The 27,833-nt window shown below is 51.6% G+C and overlaps 1 protein-coding gene across 1 annotated transcript in view; it reads right to left on the minus strand.

The window, feature by feature from the left end:
* Window positions 1-27,833, minus strand: part of ADAM33 (ADAM metallopeptidase domain 33) — a 141,674-nt gene that overhangs the window by 34,770 nt on the left and 79,071 nt on the right. Inside the window, exons 6-13 of the mRNA XM_060247421.1 lie at window positions 26,350-26,542; window positions 24,046-24,111; window positions 23,020-23,091; window positions 17,726-17,892; window positions 11,852-11,936; window positions 8,829-8,971; window positions 3,259-3,436; window positions 1,882-1,971 (exon numbers count right to left, since the gene is read on the minus strand). Coding sequence (XP_060103404.1) covers window positions 1,882-1,971; window positions 3,259-3,436; window positions 8,829-8,971; window positions 11,852-11,936; window positions 17,726-17,892; window positions 23,020-23,091; window positions 24,046-24,111; window positions 26,350-26,542 — 994 coding nt within the window. The remainder of the gene's footprint in view (window positions 1-1,881; window positions 1,972-3,258; window positions 3,437-8,828; window positions 8,972-11,851; window positions 11,937-17,725; window positions 17,893-23,019; window positions 23,092-24,045; window positions 24,112-26,349; window positions 26,543-27,833) is intronic.

Raw genomic sequence — 27,833 nt, forward strand, 5'->3', positions numbered from 1 at the left:
GGCTGACTCAGCCTTCCATCCTTCCGAGTAGGGATACCAATCCCCAGGTGTGGGCAGGGAATCCCTCGGTATGGAGGCTCTCCCCCTGCTTCAGGGTCGTCAGAAAGCGGGGAGAGGGGAGGGAAATGTCTGCTGGGCACTCCATTATTCCCTATGGAGATTTATTCCCATAGAAAATCATGGAGAATTGATCCACGGGTATCTGGGGCTCTGGGGGGGGCTGTTTTTTGGGGTAGAGGCACCAACATTTCAGTATAGCATCTAGTGCCTCTCCCCAAAATACCCACCAAGTTTCAAAAAGATTGGACCAGGGGGCCCAATTCTATGAGCCCCAAAAGGAGGTGTCCCTATCCTTCATTATTTCCTATGGAAGGAATGAATTGAAAAGGTGTGCCATCCCTTTAAATGCGAGGGCCAGAACTCCCTTTAGAGTTCAATTATGCTTGTCACAGCCTTGATCTTGGCTCCACGCCTAATGTCTCCTGGCTCCACCCCCAAGGTCCCCAGATATTTCTTGAATTGGACTTGCCAACCCTACTTCCGAGGTCGGTCAAAGGAGTCCCCAGCTTGCTGGGGGGAAATCGTAGATGACCGGGGAAGGCAACGGCAAACCACCCCGTCAAAAGTCTGCTGTGAAAACGTTGTGAAAGCAACGTCACCCCAGAGTCGGAAACGACTGGTGCTTGCACAGGGGACCTTTCCTCTCTGGAGGGTGGCAACCCCAACTGGAGATCTCCACCTGCCACCTGGCAACCTTATCTCTGTAGCACAAAACCCAGTTTGTCATTCTGAGGGTCGTCGGGTTCCCCCCCGGAGGTACCAGATCCAAGCTGGGAATCTCCTGGAGATTTGGGGATGGAGCCTGGAGAGGACTTCAGAGGGGCATAAGGTTGCCAAGTCCAATTCAAGAAATATCTGGGAACTTTGGGGGTGGAGCCAGGAGACTTTGAGGGTGGAGCCAGGAGACATGAGGGGTGGAGCCAAGATCAAGGCTGTGACAAGCATCATTGAACTCCAAAGGGAGTTCTGGCCATCACGTTTAAAGGGACGGCACACCTTTTCAATGCCTTCCTTCCGTAAGAAATCGTGAAGGATAGGGGCACCTTCTTTTGGGGCTCATAGAATTGGACCCCCTGGTCCAATCTTTTTGAAACTTGGGGGGTATTTTGGGGAGAGGCACTAGATGCTATACTGAAAATTTGGTGCCTCTACCCCAAAAAACAGCCCCCCCAGAGCCCCAGATACCCACAGATCAATTCTCCATGATTTTCTATGGGAATAAATCTCCATAGGGAATAACAGAGTTCCCAGCAGACATTTCCCTCCCCTCCCCCCGATTTCTGACAACCCTGAAGCAGCGGGAGGGTCTCCAAACCAGGGGATCCCCTGCCCCCACCTGGGGATTGGCAACCCTAGCAGGGCACAATGCGGCCATTTCCTCCAGGGGATCGGATCTCTGCAGTCCAGAGAGGAGCTGGAATATTGAAGAATTGATTTAAGGAAGGTTAGCATAGTACATATTGTAGTAAGTTTTATGTGTTTTTATGTACTTTATATGTATTTTATATATTTTATTGTATAATTATAATTATTAATCTATCATGAATGTATTTAAATGGATTCTGTTGGTTTTTATGTTGTAAGCCGCCCTGAGCCCACCTCGGTGGGGTAGGGCGGGATATAAATCGAATAAAATAAATAAATAAATAAATAAATAAAATTGATTCCAGGGGATCCCCCGGTCCCACTTGGAGGTCGGCATCCCTAGATGCTGCAAGTTCCCCAGCCTCCAGCGGACAACCCCAGTCCCAACCCTTGTGCCCCCTCGGGCTGCCGGTTGCTTGGGCGGCGACACCGTCAGCTGGAGACAGAGAGGCCTACCTTGCAGCTGCGACAGCACTCCCCGTGGGCGCACTCGGCTCCAGCTTTCAGGGTGCAGTTCCGCGGGTTGCAGCAGGGGTTCGTGCACTCCTAGAAAGAGGGAGGGAAGCCCACCGTGATCCGGCCGTCTCTCCGTCCAAACGCCGCCTCCGATCGCTTCGCCCCCGTCCCTATCTACTTGCTGGCAGAGTTGCGCCCAGGGATGATCGTAAGAAAAGGCCTTTAACATCGAGGCTTCCCGAGCTCCTGCTGGGGGTGGCGGTTCCCCCAATTTCAAGGCCCCCAACCTGGAGCAAGCCACTGGGGAGATCCCCGCCCCCAAAGAGCCCCGCCACGCGCGGTGCTGCACAGGGCAATGATGTCACCCGGACGTGACATATTGTGCAGGGATGCTACAGGAATCTGAGGGGAAACTCTATGGTTTTGCATCTGGGCACTCTAGCAATTTGGGGGGGGGACTCTATGGTGCCATAGAGTTTCCCCCAAATTGCTAGAGCGACAGCCGGTAGGGACTTAACGACCATATTAACATCACGGACTGGAACTTCTTTTTAACTGCTCTCCTGCTTTTTCTCTCTCTCTCTCAATTGTAGCATTCAGTCTAAGGAAGAATTCTGGGCTCCTCAAAAGCATGCAGACTGCTTTGTGGCCTTTTGATTGCAAATTTTTACCACAGAGTTGCTAGCAGTTCCTAGACTTACCCAGAAGCTCTAGGAATCATTAGAAACTCTATGGTAGGAATTTCTTGTTTCACCGTAGAGTTTCTGGCAATTCCTAGAGCAGGGGAGGCCAATGGTAGCTCTCCAGATGTTTTTTTGCCTACAACTCCCATCAGCCCCAGCCATTGGCAATGCTGGCTGGGGCTGATGGGAGTTGTAGGCAAAAAACATCTGGAGAGCTACCATTGGCCATCCCTGTCCTAGAGGAACCCTTTTTACTTCTGGGTAGCTCTAGGAATTGCCAGCAACTCCACAGTAAGAACTTCTTGTAAGCAGAAGAAGAAGAGACTGGATTTATATCCTAACCTTCACTTGGAGTCTCAGAGCGGCTTACAATCTCCTTTCCCTTTTCCTTCCCGCAACAGACACCCTTGTGAGGTAGGTGGGGCTGAGAGAGCTTTTTTGAGAACTGCTCTTGAGAGGAATGGCTCTTGAGAGAACTGTGTCTGGCCCAAAGTCATACCAGCGGGTGCAAGTGGAGGCGTGGGGAATCAAACTCGGTTCTCCCAGACAAGAGTCCACGCACTTCACCACTATACCAAACTGGTGTGGACAAAGCCTAATTTCTCTCTCTTTTTTTTCCCTCCTGGGACACGGCCTCCCCACCACACCCCACCCATAACTCTCCTGCCGGTTGCCAGGCAACCCTGCGCCGTACCTCCATCTCCCCGCAGTCACACTCCTCCCCGTCCTCCAGGAATCCGTTTCCACATTTCTTGCCCACCACCAAGTCCTTCGTATCGGGCATGTTGAACAAGCAGATCCCGCCGCCCTTCAGGAAGTAGCTCTCCAACTGCCTCCGGCTGCAGGAGCTGAACACTTTCGCGAAGGGGTGGCTGGAGAGGAGAAAGACAACCAGCCCGTGAGCCGGAGATGCTGCAACGCAGGGGTCCCCCATAGGGCACCTGACAACACCTTTGCTGGCACCCGCCGGGTGTTTTTCGAAAGTGGGTGGAGCCTCAGGTGGGGGCAGGGGATCCCCCAGTTTGGAGGCCCTCCCCCCAGGGTCATTAGAAAGCAGGGGAGGGAGAGGGAAATGTCTGTTAGGCACTCCATTATTCCCTGTGGAGACCAATTCCCATAGGATATAATCGAGAATTGATCTGCGGGTATCTGGGGCTCTTGGGGGGAGGGGCTGTTTTTTGAGATAGAGGCACTAAATTTTCAGTATAGCATCCAGTGCCGCTCCCCAAAGTACCCTCTAAGTTTCAAAAGGACTGGACCAGGGGGTCCAAGTCTATGAGCCCCAAAAGAAGGTGCCCCTATCCTTTGTTATTTCCAACGGAGGGAAGGCATTTAAAAGGCGTGCGGTCCCTTTCAATGCGATGGCCGGAACTCCCTTTGCAGCTCAGTGATGCTTGTCACAACCTTGCACCTGGCTCCACCCCAAAAGTCTCCTGGCTCCACCCCCAAAGTCTCCAGGTATTTCTTGAGCTGGACTCGGCCACCCTAGCCTTCACTGTTTTCAAATACTGTACTATACCTTCTTTTATTCGGCTCCTTGTTCTTTGGCTGACACGTTTTCCTTGTCTTGGCATAGAAAGGATTATCCCAGAGCAACCCATTTGATGCAGGAGCTCACAACTTGAATGCCGGTAGCTCCCAAACTAGCATTTTTGCTCACAAGACTCCACAGGGAACGTTGGCTCTCCAGATGTTTTTTTGCCTACAACTCCCATCAGCCCCAGCCAGCATGGCCAAAAAAAAAACCATCTGGAGAGCCAACGTTCCCTATCCCTGCCTCAGAGGGACCATTGCAGGGGATCCCCAGGTCCCACCTGGAGGTTGGCACCCCAAGGAGGCATTTCCCAGCCCTTCCACCAAGACGCCTTTGTTTTATTTTATTTATTTGTTGGGACTTGAACATATGAACATGAGTCCGCTTGCGGAGAGGGCGGGATATAAATGTAAAGTAATAAAATGAATAAATAAATGAAGCTGCCTTCTACCGAATCAGACCCTCGGTCCATCAAAGTCAGTATTGTCTACTCAGACTGGCAGCGGCTCTCCAGGGTCTCCAGCTGAGGTTTCTCACACCTATTTGCCTGGACCCTTTTTTGGAGATGCCGGGGATTGAACCTGGGACCTTCTGCTTACCAAGCAGATGCTCTACCATTGAGCCACCGTCCCTCCCCTTAGACATAGGAACATATGAAGCTGCCTTCTACTGAATCAGACCCTGGGTCCATCAAAGTCAGTATTGTCTACTCAGACTGGCAGCGGCTCTCCAGGGTCTCCAGCTGAGGTTTTGCACACCTATTTGCCTAGACACCTTTTGTGTTGGAGATGCCGGGGATTGAACCTGGGACCTTCTGCTTACGAAGCAGATTCTCTGCCACTGAGCCACCATCCCTCCCTTTAGACATATGGACATATGAAGCTGCCTTCTACTGAATCAGACCCTGGGTCCATCAAAGTCAGTTTTGTCTTCTCAGACTGGCAGCGGCTCTCCAGGGTCTCCAGCTGAGGTTTTTCACACCTATTTGCCTGGACCCTTTTTTGGAGATGCCAGGGATTGAACCTGGGACCTTCTGCTTCCCAAGCAGATGCTCTACCACTGAGCCACCGTCCCTCCCTTACACCGCCCTTCCGTGCAAGCAGGGCTCAGGGCGGCTCAAGTTAGAATCAATGTTCCCGCCGAGCTGCAGAGTCTTGTGAGCAAAAATTCTACTTTGTGAGCTCCTGGAATTAAAGTTGTGAGCGACTGCACCAATGAGCGCGCTCGGGGGCTATTTTTCCTGAGCAAAGACACAAATGTGTGAGCTGGAGGCTAAAAATCTCTGAGCTAGCTCACACTAACTCAGCTTAGAGGGAACGCTGGTCAGAATAAAACACAACAATATTAAGTTTGATTCAGTCAGCATTGAAACACAGCGCAGTTCAGTACGGGCTTGGTTTTGTAGCAGGAGCTCCTTTCCATATTAGGCCACACCCCCTCAATGCAGCCAATCCGCCAAGAGCTTGCAAGGCTCTCATTCCAGGGCCTACTGTAAGCTCTTGGCGGATTGGCTACATCAGTGGTGTGTGGCCTAATATGCAAAGGAATTCCTGCTACGAAAAAAGCCCAAAACAAATCCAAGGGGGCGACTAATTTGGATTTCTCTTCAGATCCCGGAAGGAAGCCCTTCCCCTAACCTTCCCCTGCTCGGGACAGGATGAGGTGCCGAACTGATTGCACAAATTGTCCAAAACGGCAGGCAAAATCAGCGTAATTTTCGGCCACATTTGTTTCCGGTCTCTGGCCGTTGGTCTTCCTGGAGTAGGCTTCCCAATCCCCAGGGCCCAGCGGGGGATCCTCCGGTTTTACAGGCTTCCCCCCTCCCCCAGCCAGCTGGCCGGCGGGGGAAGCCCCGCCCCGAAAGCCATTATGCACCTCCATGAACGAGTCCCATAGGGAATGATGGGGAATTGATCTGCGGGTATTGGGGGCTCTGGGGGGGCTGTTTTTTGAGGTAGAGGCACCAAATTTTCTGCATAGCATCTAGTGCCTCTCCCCAAAATACCTCCCAAGTTTCAAAAGGATTGGGCCAGGGGGTCCAATTCTATGAGCCCCAAAAGAAGGTGCCCCTATCCATTATTTCCTATGGAAGGAAGGCATTGAAAAGGTGTGCCGTCCCTTTAAATGTGATGGCCAGAACTCCCTTTGGAGTTCAATTATGCTTGTCACACCCTTGCTCCTGGCTCCGCCCCATGTCACCTGGCCCCACCCCCAAAGTCCCCAGATATTTCTTGAATTGGACTTGGCAACCCTGTCCTGGAGCAGTTTGCCCCCTCCCTGCTAAAACGCTCAACAATGGCTGTTCTATGTACAAATTGATGTCAGCAGCTGCAGACTCTGCCCCGGAGCCGCCCCAGGCCTCCTGCAGTAGATACACAAAACCTTCCCATGCCCCCCACTTCCTTCGCAGGGAGAAAAAAGACTCCACTGTTCCCGCCAATCCCATAAATGCATCCAGCAGATGAAAACCGTTTCTCAGCACGCGGCCCCCTTCGAAGGGGCGGGCTGTGCATCGCCAGCTTTGGGTTCCGGCCTTGCTTTTTCCCAGCCTCCTTCTTCCTGCGGGCCTTCCTTTGAACTGTTCTCATCTGGCTACTGTACGGCTGTCTCCGTCTCGCCTTCCTCCCCGCCGTAAGGAAAGCTGGCTCGAATTTAGAACGGCTGGGGTTTTCCCAAAAGGCCCTCCCTTACACACCCTGCAAAGCTGGCTTCGGTGAGGATGGAGAAAAAGAGGGTTTCCCACCTCCCAGCTAGAAAGGGGATGCTGGAATGCCACCTGGTAGTGCTAGGAACTGGTCCAAAGACAAAGAAATTAGTTTCCCAGATGCTCACGGCCTGAGTTCGATTCCGGCAGAAGCTGGGTTCAGGTAGCCGGCTGCAGGCTGACTCAGCCTTCCATCTTTCCGAGGTTGGTAAAAAGAGTCCCCAGCTTGCTGAGGGGAAAGTGTAGATGACTGGGGAAGGCAGTGGCAAACCACCCCGTAAAAAAGTCTGCTGTGAAAACGTCGTGATGCGACGTCACCCCAGAGTCGGAAACGACTGGTGCTTGCACAGGGGACCTTTCCTTTTCCTTTCCTTTTGCAGCGTTTTTTGTGTTCTCCGGTTTCACCTCGTCGTTTTCTCCCTCTGGATAGTTCTGCTGCGATATTAACCCACTTCCGGATGTCTGAAGTCTGTCCCGGAGCAAAAGGAGCCTCAGACATCCAGTTTACGGTCACCATTTTTTTTTTTACTATTTAGCGATATGCGCATAACCACATAATGTTCTCTGACGTATGTGCAGGGCTCTTTTTCTAGCAGGAGCTCCTCTGCATATTAAGCCACGCCCCCTGATGTAGCCAATCCACCTGGAGCTTACAGCAGGCCCTGTACTAAGAGCCCTCTAAGCTCTTGGAGGATTGGCTATATCAGGGGTGTGTGGCCTCAAACTGAGATCCAGTTTGGTGTGGTGGTTAAGTGTGCAGACTCTTATCTGGGAGAACCGGGTTTGATTCCCCACTCCTCCACTTGCAGCTGCTGGAATGGCCTTGGGTCAGCCACAGCTCTGGCCAAGGTTGTCCTTGAAAGGGCAGCTGCTGGGAGAGCTCTCTCAGCCCCACCCACCTCACAGGGTGTCTGTTGTGGGGGGAGAAGATATAGGAGATTGTGAGCCACTCTGAGACTCTTCTGAGTGGAGGGTGGGATATAAATCCAATATCTTCATCTACCTCACAGGGTGTCTGTTGTGGGAGGGGGAGGAAGGTAAAGGAGATTGTAAGCCACTCTGAGACTCTTCAGAGTGGAGGATGGGATATAAACCCAGTATCTTCATTTACCTCACAGGGTGTCTATTGTGGGGGAGGAAGGGAAAGGAGATTGTGAGCTGCTCTGAGACTCTTCGGAGTGGAGGCCGGGACATAAACCCAGTATCTTCATCTACCTCATAGGGTGTCTGTTGTGGGGGAGGAAGGGAAAGGAGATTGTGAGCCCCTCTGAGACTCTTTGGAGTGGAGGGCGGGATATAAATCCAATATCTTCATCTACCTCACAGGGTGTCTGTTGTGGGGGAGGAAGGGAAAGGAGATTGTGAGCCGCTCTGAGACTCTGAGATTCAGAGTGGAGGGCAGGATATAAATCCAACATCTTCATCTTCTTCAAATGAAGAGGAGCTCCTGCTAGAAAAAGAGCCCCGCCTATGCGCATAATGTGCTTATGCGCATGATGCGAACGTGCATAATAGTGGCAAAAAACAAAAAAAAGAAAGGCATGGTGCCGTCATGTGGACGGCAGAAGACGGTTTCACTGTGGAGTGATTCGAATTGCAGTCTGGCAGTCTGATCGATAACATTCAGAACGAAGATATTCGGAGCAGAACCGGGCCAGTTTGACACGGACTCAACACGCTGTGTAAACAGGGCATTGCTGCTGCTTCTAAGTGAACTCTTTCAGTCCACTTAGCAGGCCGGGTGGGTGGGAGGGCCCAAACTAGCGCCCTTTCCCCAGCTCGACGCTCTAGGCAGCCGCCTACAGTGGCTCAATGGACGCGCCGGGCCAGCCACGTTCCGAGGCACTACAGGTCTGGATCTCAGAGCCAGGAGCAAGGCTGTTCACACAAGAAAGTTTTGGAGGATGTTAATTTGTAGGGCCGCCATAAATCAGAAGCGACAGGACCACACTTTGCAAACATCTGGCCCTGTTAAATCAAATGCAGGCAAGAGAACTTCGGCTCGCAGTCGGACGTTTCGTCTTACCCCGTTGCGGCGGCCATGACGCACCCTCCCTCGGACGCTGTGGCCTCCACGCAGCAGCCCTCGGCGTCGTGGCTCATCCCAAAATTGTGGCCGATTTCGTGGGCCATGGTGGCTGCAGCCCCGACCGGCAGATCTGAATGGTCCTGGAATGGTGGACGGGAGATGGAATTGAATACGTTAGGCTGAGAGGAAAAGAAGAAGAAGCAGCAAAAGAAGACGACGACGACGAAGAAGAAGAAGATGATGATATTGGATTTATATCCTGCACTGCACTCCGAATCTCAGAGCGGCTCACAATCTCCTTTACCTTCCTCCCCCACAGCAGACACCCTGTGAGGTAGATGAAGATACTGGGTTTATATCCCGCCCTCCACTCCGAAGAGTCTCAGAGCGGCTCACAATCTCCTTTCCCTTCCTCCCCCACAACAGACACACTGTGAGGTAGATGAAGATATTGGGTTTATATCCCGCCCTCCACTCCGAAGAGTCGCAGAGCGGCTCACAATCTCCTTTACCTTCCTCCCCCACAACAGACACCCTGTGAGGTAGGTGGGGCTGGAGAGGGCTCTCACAGAAGTTTCCCTTTCAAGGACAGAGTCTCAGAGCGGCTCACAATCTCCTTTCCCTTCCCCTCCCCCCCATAACAGGCACCCTGTGAGGTAGGTGGGGCTGAGAGAGCTCTCCCAGAAGTTGCCCTTTCAAGGGCAGAGTCTCAGAGCGGCTCACAATCTCCTTTCCCTTCCCCTCCTCCCCATAACAGGCACCCTGTGAGGTAGGTGGGGCTGAGAGAGCTCTCCCAGAAGCTGCCCTTTCAAGGACAGAGTCTCAGAGCGGCTCACAATCTCCTTTCCCTTCCTCCCCCACAACAGACACTGGGGCTGAGAGAGCTCTCCCAGAAGTTGCCCTTTCAAGGACAGAGACTCAGAGCAGCTCAAAAGCTCTTTTATCTTCTTCCCCCACAACAGACACCCTGTGAGGTAGGTGGGGCTGAGAGAGCTCTCCCAGAAGCTGCCCTTTCAAGGACAGAGTCTCAGAGCGGCTCACAATCTCCTTTCCCTTCCTCTCCCACAACAGACACCCTGTGAGGTATGTGGGACTGAGAGAGCTCTCCCAGAAGCTGCCCTTTCAAGGACAGAGTCTCAGAGCAGCTCACAATCGCCTTTCCCTTCTTCCCCTGTGAGGTAGGTGGGGCTGAGAGAGCTCTCCCAGAAGCTGCCCTTTCAAGGATAACTCCTGTGAAAGCTATGGCTGACCCAAGGCCATTCCAGCAGCTGCAAGTGGAGGAGTGGGGAATCAAACCTGGTTCTTCCAGATTAAAGTCTGCACCCTTAAGCACTACACCAGAGTCTCAGAATCAGAATCTCACAGCTGTCACAATCTCCTTTACCTTCCCCCCCTCCACACACACACACAACAGACACCTTGTGAGGTGCGTGGGGCTGAGAGAGCTCTGACAGAAGCTGCCCATTCAAGCACAACTGGTGCGAGAGCTATGGCTGACCCAAGGCCATTCCAGCAGCTGCAAGTGGAGGAGTGGGGAATCAAACCCGGTTCTCCCAGATAAGAGAGCTATGGCTGACCCAAGGCCATTCCAGCAGATGCAAGTGGAGGAGTGGGGAATCAAACCCGGTTCTCCCAGATAAGAGAGCTATGGCTGACCCAAGGCCATTCCAGCAGATGCAAGTGGAGGAGTGGGGAATCAAACCTGGTTCTCCCAGATAAGAGAGCTATGGCTGACCCAAGTCCATGCTAGCAGGTGCAAGTGGAGGAGTGGGGAATCAAACCCGGTTCTCCAGATAAGAGTCCGCACACTGAACCACTATACCAAACTGCCCCGAAAAGCCCCACCCCAGGGCTGTCAAAAAGGAAGATAGAAATCCACCCCTGCTTTGTAGTTGACCAAATATCAGTCTCTGGGGCACAAAAGGTTTCTCGGCAGATTCCAGCTCAGCCCAACCAAGCGAGCTTTATTCACTGCTAGCAACAAGGTCAGAACAGGGATTGTGTTGCTTGCTTGAGCTGCCAAATGCTCCCATCAGCAAGTGCAGGATCCAAGGGGGAAGCTTTCTCCTTACCAGGGCTCCGATTCAGCAGGAGCTCACAGCAGCACAGCTCCTGAACCTTTCTGAGGGTTCCCCCTCCTCCACCCCACTTCCCTTGTCCATTGAATAGCAGGTGCAGCTGCATAACAAGCCCTGGATTAGGCAGCGGGCAGCCAGCCAGCCACCAGGGGCTTTGCCACACCCCCAGCAGCCCTCATTAACCCCTGCAGAAGCCCAAGCCCTTTCTGCACTTCTTATGTGATTTTGGGCAGTGGGTGGCTTGCTGGCCTTTTGACTGCGGGGAGCAGCCCAGCAGAGCCCCAGGTTGGTGAGGCCTGCTTGGGCTGGCTGGATCTCTAGCTAACCCAAGCAGGCCTCGCTCCCCCGGGGCTCTCCTTTCTTGCATCGGGTTGCTTTTGGCTGGGGGGAGGGGGTGACATATGCTAATGAGTTATGCTAATGAGCTCCGCCACCTATTTTTCTACAAAACGACTTCTGCTTCTCCCCACACGTTCCCCAGAGAGTACTGCGCTCAGGTTCACAAAGCCTGTTGGTAGTCCCCGGGCCAAAGGAGGCCCGTCTAAAATCCACCAGGGATCGGGCCTATTCAATAACGGCACCTTATTGGTGGAACCAGCTGCCGGAAGAGGTGCGGGCCCTGCGGGATCTAGGGCAATTCCGCAGGGCCTGCAAGACAGTCCTCTTCCGGCAGGCCTATGACATTAGCTGACAATGTAAAACATCTTGGATGGAAAAAATGTATCTATAGGCCGCCGGCTTTATTCTATCTTGTTTTTTACTAATTTATGGTTTAACTGTATTTTTAAATGTTTTAAACTGAAGTTGTTTTAATTATTATGTTGTAAGCCGCCCTGAGACACTTGGGTAAGAAGGGCGGGGTATAAATCTTAATATAAATAAATAAATAAATAAATAAATAAATAAATAAATAAATAAATAAATAAATAAATAAATAAATACCATGCTCACGCCACCAGAGTTCTCTGCGGTGCACATTCCCTCCAACGGGGCCATGCCTATCGTGGTTCCCTTGAAGGTCACGCCACTGTGGGGTCAGGCAGAAGAGATCCAAGAGGGAGGGAAAAGGCATTAGGGCAGCGAGCAGCATAGAGAGAAGACAGCATTCTTATCAGAACCAAGGAAACCGGGGAACTCGCTGCCACTGGACGTCAAATACTACCTCTTTACACTGCGAGTGATTACAGTATGGAATTTGCTCCCAGAGGATGCAGCAATGGCCACGGGCATAAGCAGCTTTAAAAGGGGATTAGACAGATTTCTGGAGGAGGAGGAAGAAGAAGATATTGGATGTATATCCCACCCTATACTCTGAATCTCAGAGCGGTCAAAATCTCCTTTACCTTCCCCCCCCACACACAATAGACCCCCCCCTGTGAGGCAGGTGGGGCTGAGAGAGCTCTGACAGAAACTGCCCTTTCAAGGACAGCTCTGTGAGAGCTAGCTGACCCAAGGCCATTCCAGCAGCTGCAAGTGGAGGAGTGGGGAATCCAACCCAGTTCTCCCAGATAAGAGAGCTCTGGCTGACCCAAGGCCATCCCAGAAGGTGCAAGTGGAGGAGTGGGGAATCAAACCTGGTTCTCCCAGATAAGAGTCCGCACACTTAACCACTACACCAGACATTGGACTGCAGTACTGCAGCTTGGCCACCCTTTGCAAACTCTCAGAGGAATTTCAGAGTGGCTTACAAATCTCCTTTCCCTTCCCGTCCTCACAACAGACACCCTGTGAGGTGGGTGGGGCTGAGAGAGCTCTCACAGGAGCTACCCTTTCAAGGACAGCTGTGCAAGAGCTATGGCTGACCCTAGGCCATTCCAGCAGGTGCAAGTGGAGGAGTGGAGAATCATACCCGGTTCTCCCAGATAAGAGTCTGCGCACTTCACCACTACACCAAACTGGCTCTCTAAATTTAAAGAGGCAAATGCCTCTTTGGTGGTAGAGGGTCTCAAGAGCCTCATAATCTGTGTGAAACCGCCACATGTGGAGAGGCCTGTCAGTGGCTACTGGCCATGGTGACCAAAGAGAACCTCCAAGTTCAGAAGCAGTCACCCTCTGAATCCCACTGTAAGGAAGCAACCTCAGGGGAAGGCCTTGGCCTTTGTTCCCTCTTTGTTTGGCCCTCTGAAGGAACATTGGCCCTTTTGGGGATGGGATGCTGAACGAAATAGACCACTGGTCCAATCCGGCAGCCTGCTCCTTGTGTTCTTCTGTTCTTAACACATGACGCTGCCCTATACTAGGCTGGTTCACGTTGCAGTGGACAGATTTCCAATCCGTGTAGTCTGTATGCTTGTTTTTTTCTTGACACACGCGCTTAGCAGAGGGATTTTACACTGGACTAATTGGACTAGAAAAGAGCCCCGTGGCGCAGAGCGGTCAGCTGCAGTGCCGCAGTCCAAACTCTCTGCTCACGACCTGCGTTCGATCCCGGCGGAAGCTGGGTTCAGGTCGCCAGCTCAAGGTTGACTCAGCCTTCCATCCTTCCGAGGTCGGTAAAATGAGTCCCCAGCTTGCTGGGGGGAAAGCGTAGATGACTGGGGAAGGTAATGGCAAACCACCCCGTAAAAAGTCTGCCACGAAAACGTTGTGAAAGCAATGTCCCCCCAGAGTCGGAAACGACTGGTGCTTGCATAGGGGATTACCTTTACCTTTAATTGGACTAAGGGGTGGCCAGACTTTACGTAAGAGCCACATAGAATAAGCATCAGATGTTTGAGAGCCACAAGACTTGAACATCAGACGTTTGAGAGCCACAAGACCTGAATGTCCGATGTTTCAGAGCTGCAAACAGATGGGAGAGGTAGAGGGCGAAAGAAAGCAACTTGAACTTTAAATGCATTATCTAAGCCACTGTCTGGCTTGGAGAAGTGATTTAAAGAGACAAATGCTTCTTTGCTGGTGGGGGGGCCTTGAGAAGCACACAATACGTGCGAAAGAGCCACATGTGGCTCCTGAGCCACAGTTTGGCCACATTTGGATTAGACTGTGATGACGAGTTTTTGTCATTTGCTCAGCTGAACTCTAGATGTGACTTGTAAACTTCTATTAAATAGCAATATTTCAGAATTGCTGCAGCCGCTGGTATGTAAATTAGTTTCTCCATAAATTTTGGATTTTTCCCCCTATTTGTTTTGAAATAAATACAGATTTTTTTAAAAAAAAAATACACATGTACCGCATAATCCTGATGTTACTTTCAACACAAGGTTTGATAGAAACCCCATCTTTACACAGGTGCTGGTCCCCAGTTTCATTTGTAAAGCGAATTCGGGTTAGCTCATTCTTACAAACTGATCTAACCCATACAAGCACGAAAGACGCATTTACACACTGTGATGTGTGAATGGAGCTACTGAGTCAGGCCAACAATTAATCTAACTCAGTATCCTCTACCCAGCCTGGCAACGACTCTCCAGGAATCCATAAGGACATCAGAAGAGCCCTGCTGGATCAGACCAGTGAGGGTCCATCATGTCCAGCCTCCTGTCTCACACAGGGGCCAACCAGTTCCTCTGGAGGGCCAACAACAGGGCAGAGAGGCCAAGGCCTTCCCCTGAGAAGAACATCAGAAGAGCCCTGCTGGATCAGACCAGTGAGGGTCCATCAAGTCCAGCATCCTGTCTCACACAGGGGCCAACCAGTTCCTCTGGAGGGCCAACAACAGGGCAGAGAGGCCAAGGCCTTCCCCTGAGAAGAACATCAGAAGAGCCCTGCTGGATCAGACCAGTGGGGGTCCATTTAGTTCAGCCTCCTGTCACACACAGTGGCCAGCCAGTTCCTCAGGAGGGTCAACAACAGGGCAGAGAGGCCGAGGCCTTCATAAGGACATCAGAAGAGCCCTGCTGGATCAGACCAGAGAGGGTCCATCTAGTCCAGCATCCTGTCTCACACAGTGGCCAACCAGTTCCTCTGGAGCACCAACAACAGGGCAGAGAGGCCGAGGCCTTCCCCTGAGAAGAACATCAGAAGAGCCCTGCTGGATCAGACCAGGGGGGGTCCATCTAGTCCAGCCTTCTGTCTCACACAGAGGCCAACCAGTTCCTCTGGAGGGCCAACAACAGGGAAGAGAGGCCGAGGCCTTCATAAGGACATCAGAAGAGCCCTGCTGGATCAGACCAGAGAGGGTCCATCTAGTCCAGCATCCTGTCTCACACAGTGGCCAACCAGTTCCTCTGGAGCACCAACAACAGGGCAGAGAGGCCGAGGCCTTCCCCTGAGAAGAACATCAGAAGAGCCCTACTGGATCACACCAGGGAGGGTCCATCTAGTGCAGCATCCTTTCTCACACAGTGGTCAAACAATTCCTCCGGAGGTCCAGCAACAGGGCAAAGAGGCCAAGGCCTTCCCCTGATAAGAACATCAGCAGAGTCCTGCTGGATCAGACCAGGGAGGGTCCATCTAGTCCAGCCTCCTGTCTCACACAGTGGCCACCCAGTTCCTCTGGAGGGCCAAGAACAGGGCAGAGAGACCGAGGCCTTCCCCTGAGAAGAACATCAGAAGAGTCCTGCTGGATCAGACCAGGGAGGGTCCATCTAGTCCAGCCTCCTGTCTCACACAGTGGCCAACCAGTTCCTCTGGAGGGCCAACAACAGGGCAGAGAGGCTGAGGCCTTCCCCTGAGAAGAACCTCAGAAAAGCCCTACTGGATCACACCAGGGAGGGTCCATTTAGCCAAGCATCCTGTCTCACGCAGTGGCCCACCAGTTCCTCTGGAGGTCCAGCAACAGGGCAGAAACTGAAGTCTTCCCCTGATGTTGCCTCCTGGCTCTGGGATTCAGAGGATTAGTCTCAGGTGAAGGCCTTTTCACATCACCAATTACTTGATCTTTTTAAGCTGGATATTCCGGAGACTGAACCTGGCACCTTCTGTGAGCAGACCGCATGCTCTACCACTGAGCCACAAACCCTCACCCCGTTGCCCTCCTGAATGTGAACTCCCCTGCAGCCCACCAGCTGTATCTTTGACCTTTAGTACAGTTCCATGAGCACTAGTCCCAAGTGATGGACTTCTATTAAATCAGACCCTTAATTCACCAAAGTCAGTACTGTCTACTCCAGGGGTGTCGAACATGAAGCTGGGAGGCCGAATCAGGCCCCCGGAGGGCTCCTATCAGGCCCCCAAGCAACTGCCTGTCGTCTGCTTCCTTCTCCCTCTCTTTTGCTTCCTTCTGCATCACAGCTTGCTTTGCCAGGCTTGCTCAATCGCACAAGAGCTACAGAGCAAAACCTCCATTTTCTCCATTGGTTGAGACTCCTCCCTTGGGAAGAGATGGGGGGAGGGAGAGCTTGCTTTGCCAGGCTTGCTCAATCGCACAAGAGCTAGAGAGCAAAACCTCCATTTTCTCCATTGGCTGAGACTCCTCCCTTGGGAAGAGACGGGGGGAGGGAGAGCTTGCTTTGCCAGGCTTGCTCAATCGCACAAGAGCTACAGAGCAAAACCTCCATTTTCTCCACTGGCTGAGACTCCTCCCTTGGGAAGAGACGGGGGGAGGGAGAGCTTGCTTTGCCAGGCACTCTCAATCGCACAGCAGAGCTACTGAGCCCAGCCACTCTTCCTTCTATTGGCTGAGGCTCCTCCCTCTCCTGGTCCCCTGGGGGAAGGAAGAAAAGAGCCAGAGCTTCCTTTGCCCAGTTCCCTGGATCGTATGGAAGAAATACAAACAAAGCACCTTGAATGTTTTAAGGATGTTTTAAGGTTTAAAAAAAAATCTTTGTGTTTGTCTGTCTCCTTTATAAAGTTTACATCTCTGCTAACCTAATCATAAATAGGCATACGCAGGGCCTGTCCCAACCCGACATGGCTCGGCCCAACAAAGTCTCATTAATGTCTGATTCAGCCCTCACAACAATTGAGTTCGACACCTTTGTCAACCCAGACTGGGAGCAGCTTTCCGGGGTGTCAGGGGGAGGTTTTTCTCATCCCCTCCTGCCGGATCCTTTCAACTGGAGATTCTGGAGATTAAACCTGGGACCTTCTGCATATCAAGCAGGTGCTCTACCACTGAACTATGGCCCTTGCATGTGGTGAGGAGTCTGGAGACCAAGTCCTATGAGGAAAGGTTGAAGGAGCTGGGCATGCTTAGCCTGGAGAGGAGGCGGCTGAGAGGTGATAGGATCCCCATCTTCAAGGACTTGAAGGGCTGTCCTAGAGAGGATGGTGTGGAATTGTTTTCTGTGGCCCCAGAAGGTAGGACCAGAAGCAATGGGTTGAAATTAAATCAAAAGAGTTTCCGGCTCAAAATGAGGAAGAACTTCCTGACCGTTAGAGCGGTTCCTCAGTGGAACAGGCTTCCTCGGGATATGGTGTGCTCTGCTTCCTTGGATGTTTTTCAACAGAGGCTAGATGGCCATCTGACAGCAATAAAGATCCTGTGAATTTAGGGGGAGGGGTTTGTGAGTTTCCTGCATTGTGCAGGGGGTAGGACTAGATGACGCTGGAGGTCCCTTCCAACTCTAGGATTCTATTAGGAAGAACTTCCTGTTGATTAGAGCGGTTCCTCAGTAAAACAGGCTTCCTCCTCGGGAGATGGTGGGCTCTCTTTCCTTGGAGGTTTTGAAACAGAGGCTAGATGGCCCTCTGACAGCAATGAAGATCCTGTGAATTTAGGGGGAGGGGTTTGTGAGTTTCCTGTATTGTGCAGGGGGTTGGACTAGATGGCCCTGGAGGTCCCTTCCAACTCTATGATCCCATGCGTACTCCTCTGTACTTCTAAAGCAAAAAAACGAGAGGCAGAAGAAAAAGGGGATTCACGGCCAAAGGGTGGAGCTACTTAGGGCGTGACGCAAAGCGATGGCGCAGTCTGGCTGGAAGACTCACGTCAGCAACTGAGCGTTGTCATGCTTCTTCCGCGACTTCAGCGACTTCTTCCACTGCAGGAAGGACCAAAGGCTGGTGTTCGCATCGCTGGTCACTCGGCACTGATCCCGCTCCGTCCACACCTCCAGACCAATCAGGGCCACTTTGATATTCAAGGACCTGTAAAACTGGAGCAGGGAAGAGAAGAAAGGAGGAGACTTTTTAAAAACGCCACAGAGACGTCACTCCAAAGCGCTGCGCGATGTTTTCACAGCTGTAAAGCAGCGTTCATGAGAGGTCTGATTCTGAATGGAGGTACACAGGTTTCCCAGGGGCTTGTGTCCAGGGTTTGCTTCCAGGGCCTCTAACACGGGAGTTCAGCGGGGGAGGTCAAGGGGAAGCAAGAGAGAAACCCTCTAGTACAGGGGTGGCCAGCGGTAGCTCTCCAGATGTTTTTGCCTACAACTCCCATCAGCCCCAGCCATCAGCTATGCTGGCTGGGGCTGATGGGAGTTGTAGGCAAAAAACATCTGGAGAGCTACCGTTGGCCACCCCTGCTCTAGTATGGTAAGGTTACCACAGAGTTTCTGGTAATTGCTAGAGCTACCCTTGACACCTCCAGGTGGCTCTAGGAATACCAGAAACTCTATGGTCAGAGCTTCCTGAAAGTAAATCTCCTTTTATTAGTTAGTATATTTTCCCTCCTTTCTATTGAACTGTTTTTTTTATGATGGTTTCCCATTCCTGGATGCACACATATGTATTTTTTTAAAGTTATGTTTAATCGCTGAAGATACTTCGTCACTTATTTATATTTGCTTATATTTCAATATAATTTATTTATAATATTTATATATAAATAGCTATACTTTTTATATATTGACACATCTATATTTACTCTCTTCTCTAAGATCTTGGGTGGTTGTTTGTTGACTTGTTGACTCTAGAATCTGCTGACCTTGGTTGTATCCTGACTTTTCCTCTAATAAACTGTTAAAACAAGCAAGCAAGACAGAAAGACAGAAAGAGAGACAAAGACAGGCAGGAAGGCAGGGAAGGCAGGGAAGGCAGGGAGGGAGGGAGGAAGGAAGGAAGGAAGGAAGGAAGGAAGGAAGGAAGGAAGGAAGGAAGGAAGGAAGGAAGGAAGGAAGGAAGGAAGGAAGGAAGGAAGGAAGGAAGGAAGGAAGGAAGGAAGGAAGGAAGGGCATCCTTGAGAGGTTTGTACTTCAGGGCAGATCCTAGAATGCCAACTTAATGGGCACATCTCTTCAAGTCAAACCCCAGTTCATCAGTACAATGTGTGTGTGTGTGTGTGTGTGTGTGTACACCAAGGGTCTCCAACCATTTTGAGCCTGTGAGCCCCTTTTGAATTCTCATACAGTGTTATGTAATGTAATGTAAAATTTTATTTATACCCCGCCCTCCCCCGCCAGAGCAGGCTCAGTGTGGTAGGCAGAACTACGAAAGAAAGAAAGAAAGAAAGAAAGAAAGAAAGAAAGAAAGAAAGAAAGAAAGAAAGAAAGAAAGAAAGAAAGAAAGAAAGAAAGAAAGAAAGAAAGACTTATTTTTCTTTTTTAATATTTATCCCAGGACGCTGCCCCCACCGAACTCTAGTGTTCCAGGTACCTTGATCTCTCTGAGGGCACATGAAACCTGGCATAGTTTCATGGGATACTTGGGGTGGGTCAAAGTAGTGTAAGGAGGGGTTTGTTCACCCAGAAAAAGAATGCACAGTAGTAGAAGACAAAGACTTGAGACTTGGTTCGTTCGCAACGGAGAGGGAATTATGTACTAGAATGAACTACATCCACTTCAGACAGCCGGCAGGGGGAGATTACATTTTTTGTGGGGCACAGCTTTAGCTCGGAAGGCCGCAAGCATCCTTAAATAGCACCCTTAACGGTTAACGCACAGCTACGTCTGACTGAGAAGAAAAGACAGAAGAGTCACCAGCATTCCAGCCTTATCTATAACAGAGACAGAACATGCACTACGCTTTAGCGCATTTCTACTGTGCTTCTAAGTAACAATAGAAGTTGGGGGTTCTTAGAGCCCCAACTGGATTTATCTGGGCAGAGTTCATGCAAAGTAGAATTTTTTCCGGCAACATAAATCCTGACTAATAACCTGGCAAGATGTCTCAGTAGTGGGTAGCTGGCTGAGCCGCGCTGGCCCTCCCCTCTGCCCGCCCACCTACGCCATGCCCCCTCCCACTGCCTCCTAGGGTTGCCAATCCCCAGGTGGGGGCAGGGGATCCCCTGGTTTGGAGGCCCTCCCCCCGCTTCAGGGTTGTCAGAAAGCGGTGGGAGGGGAGGGAGATGTCTGCTGGGAACTCCGTTATTCCCTATGGAGATTTATTCCCATAGAAAATAATGGATAATTGATCTGCAGGTATCTGGGGCTCTGGGGGGCACCAAATTTTCATTATAGCACCTAGTGCCTCTCCCCAAAATACTCCCCAAGTTTCAAAAAGATTGGACCGGGGGTCCAATTCTATGAGCCCCAAAAGAAGGTGCCCCAATCCTTCATGATTTCCTATGGAAGGAAGGAGTTGGAAAGATGTTTGTCTGGGGTACCAGGAGGGGAGGGATGCAATGTGACACCCCCCTCCCAGCGCCCTAGGCAAATGCCTAGTTTCCTAGTGGGCGAGTCGGCCCTATGTATATGCCAACACATCATCAAGGGTATAGAGGAGTGTGTGACCATCTCGAAAGGAGGTAGAGAAGCTTGGTATTGCAGGCTTTGGCTTTGCCCTGCTCTCCATTCATTGCAATAAACTTCTTTTCCCCCTTTGTCCTCTCACCTGGACTTAGGGATGCCAAGTCCAATTCAAGAAATATCTGGGGACTTTGGGGGTGGAGCCAGGAGACTTTGGGGTGGAGCCAAGATCAAGGCTGTGACAAGCATAATTGAACTCCAAAGGGAGTTCTGGCCATCACATTTAAAGAGACAGCACACCTTTTCAATTCCTTCCCGCTTTCTGACGACCCTGAAGTGGGGGGAGGGTCTCCAAACTGGGGGATCCCCTGCCCCCACCTGGGGATTGGCAACCCTAGGGACAAGCCAGTGCTTGGCCCTCGTCACCCTTTCTTACATGCCCAGGGTAATGCTGGTCACCACTTTCAAGTGAGGAAGGAATTTCCCTCCAGGTGAGATTGGCCCAGGAATCCTGGAGTTTTTCTGCCTTCTGGGAATACAGCAGGGGTCACTGGGTGAGTTGCGGGGAGGTTGTTGTGAATGTCTAGTTTTGTGCAGGGGGTTGGACTATATGAGCCTTAAGGTCCCTTCCAGCTCTTATATTGTGACACCAGTTAAATAGGTTAAAGAAAGATCTAATTGCTCTCTTGATACTGGCAGGGAAAACTCTGCTAGCAAAATACTGGAAAGCTGCTAGAACTCCTTCGCTGACCCTATGGTTCCAGAAAGTGTGGGATATAATCATTCAAGATAAAATTACCTCACAACTTATCTTTACAGACAACCCTAGTGCAGCCGAAAACTTTACGGAAAAATGGTTTATTTTCTTTGATTATGTAAATGCTAATTCATCGAAGAAAAATGAAATGCCAAGAAAATATTTAAACTTCATCCTATTTTAGGATGTATAATTTCTTTAGGGCGAGACCTTTGTGCCCGGCTGTGGGTATTGGAGTAATAACAGGCCGTAGGTGGGTTCTTTCCCCTTCCCCCCCCTTTTTTTCTCCTCTTTAATGTTATATTTTGTATTACTGCTTGTATCTAAAATGTGTGTGTTTGAAATTTGAAGTAATATTGAAAAATAAAAAAAAATTGAGTTAAAAAAAATAGGTCTAGTTTTATGGATTCTGAAACTGTTCCCTCCCCAACTTTCCAGCTTAATCGGTAACTTTTCTTAAAAACCTGGCCAAGAGGCTCAACTCACCTCATAAATTATAGCTAACGTCTCAGATTAAAATCAAAGGCACTGACAGTAATGGGCGGGGAGTATCATCTCTGTTATAAAGAGCTGTCTAAAAACCCTGTCAACTAAGTCCACGCCAAATTAAAAGCACAGTCCAATTCGGAACCGTTAAGAGCTGCCTGAAATTAACAGAGTTCCTTCCCCTCTTGGGTTAAAGTCCATCGCAGCAAGTTTGCCACCGGTGTAAATCCCCGATACAACATTCCAGCTCCTTCAGCCAACATCATGCGTTTCTCTTACCTGCGTTGTTTTGTACAAAGCTCATTCTAATGAAAAACAAGACGACGGCTTGTTACGATGGGAGCTTCTTTGTCAAGAAATCAAAGAAACCAACTTTCTGGTGGTCAAAACAGATGACTGCAAAGGGACGGGAAGCAAAAAATCGTGCAGCATGCTGGGGAGGGAGTAGTTCATACTGGAGGGACGGAGGGAGAGGAGACAGGCAGCCTGTAGCTCAGCTCGGGCCGCAGCGGCGGCGGCAATGGCGGCAGCGGCGGCCTGGTGGGACGAAGGGAGAGACAGGCAGCCTGTAGCTCAGCTCGGGCCGCAGCGGCGGCGGCAATGGCGGCAGCCTGGTGGGACAGAGGGAGAGACAGGCAGCCTGTAGCTCAGCTCGGGCCGCAGCGGCGGCGGCAATGGCGGCGGCGGCCTGGTGGGATGGAGGGAGAGACAGGCAGCCTGTAGCTCAGCTCGGGCCGCAGCGGCGGCGGCCTGGTGGGACGGAGGGAGAGACAGGCAGCCTGTAGCTCATCTCAGGCCACAGTGGCGGCAGCAATGGCGGCGGCGGCGGCCTGGTGGGATGGAGGGAGAGGAGACAGGCAGCCTGTAGCTCGGGCCGCAGCGGCAGCAATGGCGGCGGCTGCTGCCTGTGCCCGGGCCGGCGGCGCTGGTGTTGCCACGGCGGGCGCTGTGAGGGGGAAGCGCTGTCCCTCCCCCCGCTTCCAGATTTTTGAAGAGCGGGAGAGGAGGCCGCGAAACCGGCGGTCCCCCACCAGGGCGGGGGAGTTGGGAAGCCTACCTGGACTCTGGCTGCATGTCTTTTATTGGCCAAAGAGATTCAGATCTGCAGATTTATACATCATTTTGGAATAGTGCCATTCATGCAAATAAAAGCCCACAACCCCAAGCAATGAGAACAAAGTAGAACTGTTGTCCCTGAAGCACTCCTTTTCTAGCTGGGGGAAGGTTTTCATGAGAAGGACCATTCAAAGCTGCAATCTGCCACAGTCTGAAGAGACGAAGTCTGCGCTCCATTCCCACCTCATTCTACCTGCTCAGCATAAGGCAGCTTGAGAAGAACCGATGCTCATGGAGTTCCAAACAGCCATGCAACAATCACCAGTCCCCTGCTGATCTCCAGCTACCTGCTTCTTACCTTGTCCACATAATTAGCGATCTCCAGAATCCGTTGCTTTGTGCGCCCCAAATTTTGCTTCTGAGACAGAAACTGGGAACGAGGGAGAGAAAGAAAGAAGGGAAGAAAAGGAGATGGGAAAAGAGCTATAATTAATGGTATTTCTTAAACAAGACCCCATAGACTGCTGTGTGCTCTTTGCAGAACTACAAATATAATGATGCAGTGCTCTCTGAAGAACTACAAATACCATGACGCAGTGCTCTCTGAAGAACTACAAATACCATGATGCAGTGCTCTCTGAAGAACTACAAATACCATGATGCAGTGCTCTCTGAAGAACTACAAATACCATGATGCAGTGCTTTCTGAAGAACTACAAATACCATGATGCAGTGCTCTCTGAAGGACTACAAATACCATGATGCAGTATGCAGAAACACTCATCCAGAAGCACTTGCTTTGGGCTTGGAATCACAGAACACATATTTCAAATACTCCAAACTAGGAGCAGGACTTTAAGCCTCTTGAGCTTGTTCAAACTGCATGGTGGGGTAGAACTGCATGGTGGGGCCATCACATTTAAAGGGACAGCACACCTTTTCAATTCCTTCCTTCCAGAGGAAATAATGAACGATAGGGGCACCTTCTTTTGGGGCTCATAGAATTGGACCCCCTGGTCCAATCTTTTTGAAACTTGGGGGGTATTTCAGGGAGAGGCACTAGATGCTATACTGAAAATTTGGTGCCTCTACCCCAAAAAACATCCCCCTCAGAGCCCCAGGCAGATACCCGCAGATCAACTCTCCATAGGAAATAACAGAGTTCCCAGCAGACATTTCCCTCCCCTCCCCCCCTGCTTTCTGATGACCCTGAAGCAGGGGGAGGGCCTCCAAACCGGGGGATCCCCTGCCCCCACCTGGGGATTGGCATCCCTAGACAACCCTAACAGGGGAGGACCCTTTGGTAGATAAGAGGTGGAGCACATCGGGGCTCTGGGGTCCCCACAAGACTTCCCTGAGTCTTCAAAAGGAGCAAGACGCTCACCAGAGTGAAGTCAGCCACAATGAAGAGCTCCATGTACTTCATTGTCCTCCAAACATCCCTCCGTTTCTGCAACAGAAATGAGAAAAACGTCACCAGAAAGGACATGAGCGTTGCCAAATCTGGGTCAGGAAATTCCTGGAGATTTGGGGGCAGAGGCTGGGAAGGGCAGGGACTGGGGGAGGGTTCTCAGCGAGAAGCCCCTCCCCCCAAAAAGCAGCCACTTCCTCCAGGGGAACTGATTTCGGTCATCTGGAGATCGGCTAGAATTCTGGGAGAACTCCAGGCGTCACCTGGCGTTTGGCAACTCTCTTGTGCCATCGTTAAGCACGAAGCGACATTCCCACGGTTACGTTTGGGTCACTAAATACGAGCCTGGTTCAGAGACAGCATTGGTAGCTGCCGTCGTGGCCTGAACTCGTGCCAAGAGAGAGTCAAGGTAGGCACAGCATCCGGGCTTGTGGCCCCGTCTAGCCTGAACTCATCAGCGAATCAGCCCTGGTTAGTATTTGGAAGGGAAACCAAGAAGGAAGTCCATGATTGGCAGAGACAGGCAAGACTAAAGCTATTAGCCACAAGTATAGAGGGAACCCTCCGTCTGATGCTATGTGTTATGTATTAGGACTGGAGTTTGGCCTTAGGGCCAGCAAAGACTTGGCTGAGCTGGAGATAGGGTTGCCAAATCTAATTCAAGAAATATCTGGGGACTTTGGGGGTGGAGCCAGGAAACTTTGGGGGCGGAGCAAGGAGACATTGGGGGCGGAGCCAGGAGCACGGGTGTGACAAGCAGAATTGAACTCCAAGGGAGTTCTGGCCATCACATTGAAAGGGACAGCACACCTTTTCAAATGCCTTCCTTCCATAGAAAATAATGAAAGATAGGGGCACTTTCTTTTGGGGTTCGTAGAATTGGACCCCCTGGTCCAACCCTTTTGAAACTTGGGGGGGTATTTTGGGGAGAGGCACTAGATGCTATACTGAAAATTTGGCACCTCTACCTCAAAAAACAGCCCCCCCCAGAGCCCCCGACACCCGCAGATCAATTCTCTATCATTCCCTATGGGAATTGTTCATGGAGGTGCACGATGACTGTGGGGGCGGGGCTTCCCCCGCCGGCCAGCTGGCTGGGGGAGGGGGGAAGCCTGTAAAACCGGGGGATCCCCCTCTGGGATCTAGGGATTGGGAAGCCTAGCTGGAGACCCTAAAACAAGATCCACCTGGATTCAGGGAGGAGACCCATCAGGGATCGTTAGGCCAGCTATTAACCTATAGTTGTGTGTAATGGGATGATGGTAATGGGTTTTTGGGCGGGGAGGTTTGCGTGCATATAAGCAGGGCCACTGGTCCTGCCAGACAGTTCTGATCCTATCTCACTATGCTGAATCACTGAATAAAGAGCTGAACTCTATCTCTTGGGTGTCCTCATGCTTTGAACCCAGTACATTTTACTATGTCTTCTTGGTGCTTGAGGGGCAAGAGTGGGAGGGCTTCTGGAGTTCTAGCCCTGCTGGTGGACCTCCTGGTGGCACCTGGGTTTTGGCCACTGTGTGACACGGAGTGTTGGACTGGATGGGCCACTGGCCTGATCCAGCATGGCTTCTCTTATATTCTTAGGTCTGGGGCAGTGATGCTCTGTCTTCTTGGTGCTTGGGGGCAAGAGTGGGAGGAATTCTGGAGTTCTGGCCCTGCTGGTGGACCTCCTGAGGGCACCTGGGTTTTTTGGCCATTGTGTGACAGAGTGTTGGACGGATGGGTCATTGGAGAAATCTCCTTCCTTGGAGGTTTTTAAACAGAGGCTAGATGGCCATCTGACAGCAATGAAGATCCTGTGAATTTAGGGGGAGGGGTTTGTGAGTTTCCTGCATTGTGCAGGGGGTTGGACTAGATGACCCTGGAGGTCCCTTTCAACTCTATGATTCCATGATTGGGCTGATCCAACATGGCTTCTCTTATGTTGTTATGTCTAGGGCAGAGATGCTCTGTCTTCTTGGTGCTTGCGGGACAAGAGTGGGAGGGCTTCTAGAGTTCTGGCTCTGCTGGTGGACCTCCTGAGGGCACCTGGGTTTTGTTTACTGTGTGACACAGATGGTTGGACTGAATGGGCCACTGGCCTGATCCAACAGGGCTTATGTTCTTAAACCTCCTCTGTCCATCTCTTGCCTTGAAAAACCCTACAGGATGCCACAATTTGTCTGCCCCACCTTGGGGCAAGCTGGGACTGGCTCTGAACGTTTTGCCATGTGCTTTGGCTGATCCCAAGAGCCTGGTGTTGCCAGTCAGTTCTTGGCACAGTCCGGGAAGGTTTACCCGCCGGAGTGCGGTTGGCCTGTTCCAGGCTCTCGCCACATCAGCTACGTTGCTTGGGAGCAGGTCGCCGTGCCCACAGGTCCCGCCTCTGGTCGGCAAATGTTCTGCCCTGTAGATGACATGATGCTCAGATCCCAATTCCTCTGGAGCCTTCAGGTAATAGCTGTCATTCTGGCTGAGGGCGATCAGGCCGCTGCAAAAAAGGAAAGAAGGGTATGATCACTATTGGGGGAAAGCCCCACGGACAATGGAGTGGATCCCAGAAACCCACTGGCCTAACACAGAGTCTCAAGCTGAGGTTTTCCACGCCTACTTGCCTGGACCCTTTTTAGTTGGAGATGCCAGGGATTGAACCTGGGACCTTCTGCTTCTCAAGCAGATGCTCTGCCACTGAGTCACCGTCCCCCCTCAACCACATTGGCTGCCCTCAGTTCCTTAGAGAAAGGACAGTGTAAAAACAATAGAATTGCAGAAAAGGTTCCAGTGCGGGCATTGCAGTTGAGTTGTCCTTAACGTTCTAACCGCAAGGCCTCCTTGGTGTGACACAGAGCAAAAGGAATGTCTGAGCGTGCTCTGCGTTTTCTTTGTGGCGAGTCTGAGATCACCCCCTCTCTGCTTCTGGGAGGAAAAGCGGGAGGGCGTCCCACATCTGTGTGTAATCTGCCCCGCCCTGCCGCTCTGTCATGCAACTGCTGCAGGAGAGGAGTAACGGATCCCGGGCTGGCTGCTGCTGGAAGCCCACCTCCAGCAAGGGCCTGAAGATCTCCTGGAATTAGAACTCACCTCCGGGCAACAGAGATCAGTTCCCCTGAAGACAACAGTGCCTTGGTAAGGTTGCCAAGTCCAATTCAAGAAATATCTGGCGACTTTGGGGTTGGAGCCAGGAGACGTTGGGGGTGGAGCCAGGAGACATTGGGGGTGGAGCCTGGAGGCATTGGGGGTGGAGCCAGGAGACGTTGGGGGTGGAGCCAGGAGGCATTGGGGATGGAGCCAGGAGGCATTGGGGGTGGAGCCAGGAGGCATTGGGGGTAGAGCCAGGAGGCATTGGGGGTGGAGCCAGGAGGCATTGGGGTGAAGCCAGGAGGAATTGGGGGTGGAGCCAGGAAGCATTGGGGGTGGAGCCAGGAGGCATTGGGGGTGGAGCCAGGAGGCATTGGGGTGGAGCCAGGAGGCATTGGGGGTGGAGCCAGGAGGCATTGGGGTGGAGCCAGGAGGCATTGGGGGTGGAGCCAGGAGGCATTGGGTGTGGAGCCAGGAGGCATTGGGGTGGAACCAGGAGGCATTGGGGGTGGAGCCAGGAGGCATTGGGGTGGAGCCAGGAGGCATTGGGGGTGGAGCCAGGAGGCATTGGGGTGGAGCCAGGAGGCATTGGGGGTGGAACCAGGAGCAAGGTTGTGACAAGCATGACTGAACTCCAAAGGGAGCTCTGGCCATCACATGTGCAGCACAGCACCCAGTGCCTCTCCCGAAAATACCCTCCAAGT

Source organism: Heteronotia binoei, chromosome 9, assembly GCF_032191835.1.
Source record: "Heteronotia binoei isolate CCM8104 ecotype False Entrance Well chromosome 9, APGP_CSIRO_Hbin_v1, whole genome shotgun sequence".
Taxonomy (NCBI): Eukaryota; Metazoa; Chordata; class Lepidosauria; order Squamata; family Gekkonidae; genus Heteronotia; species Heteronotia binoei.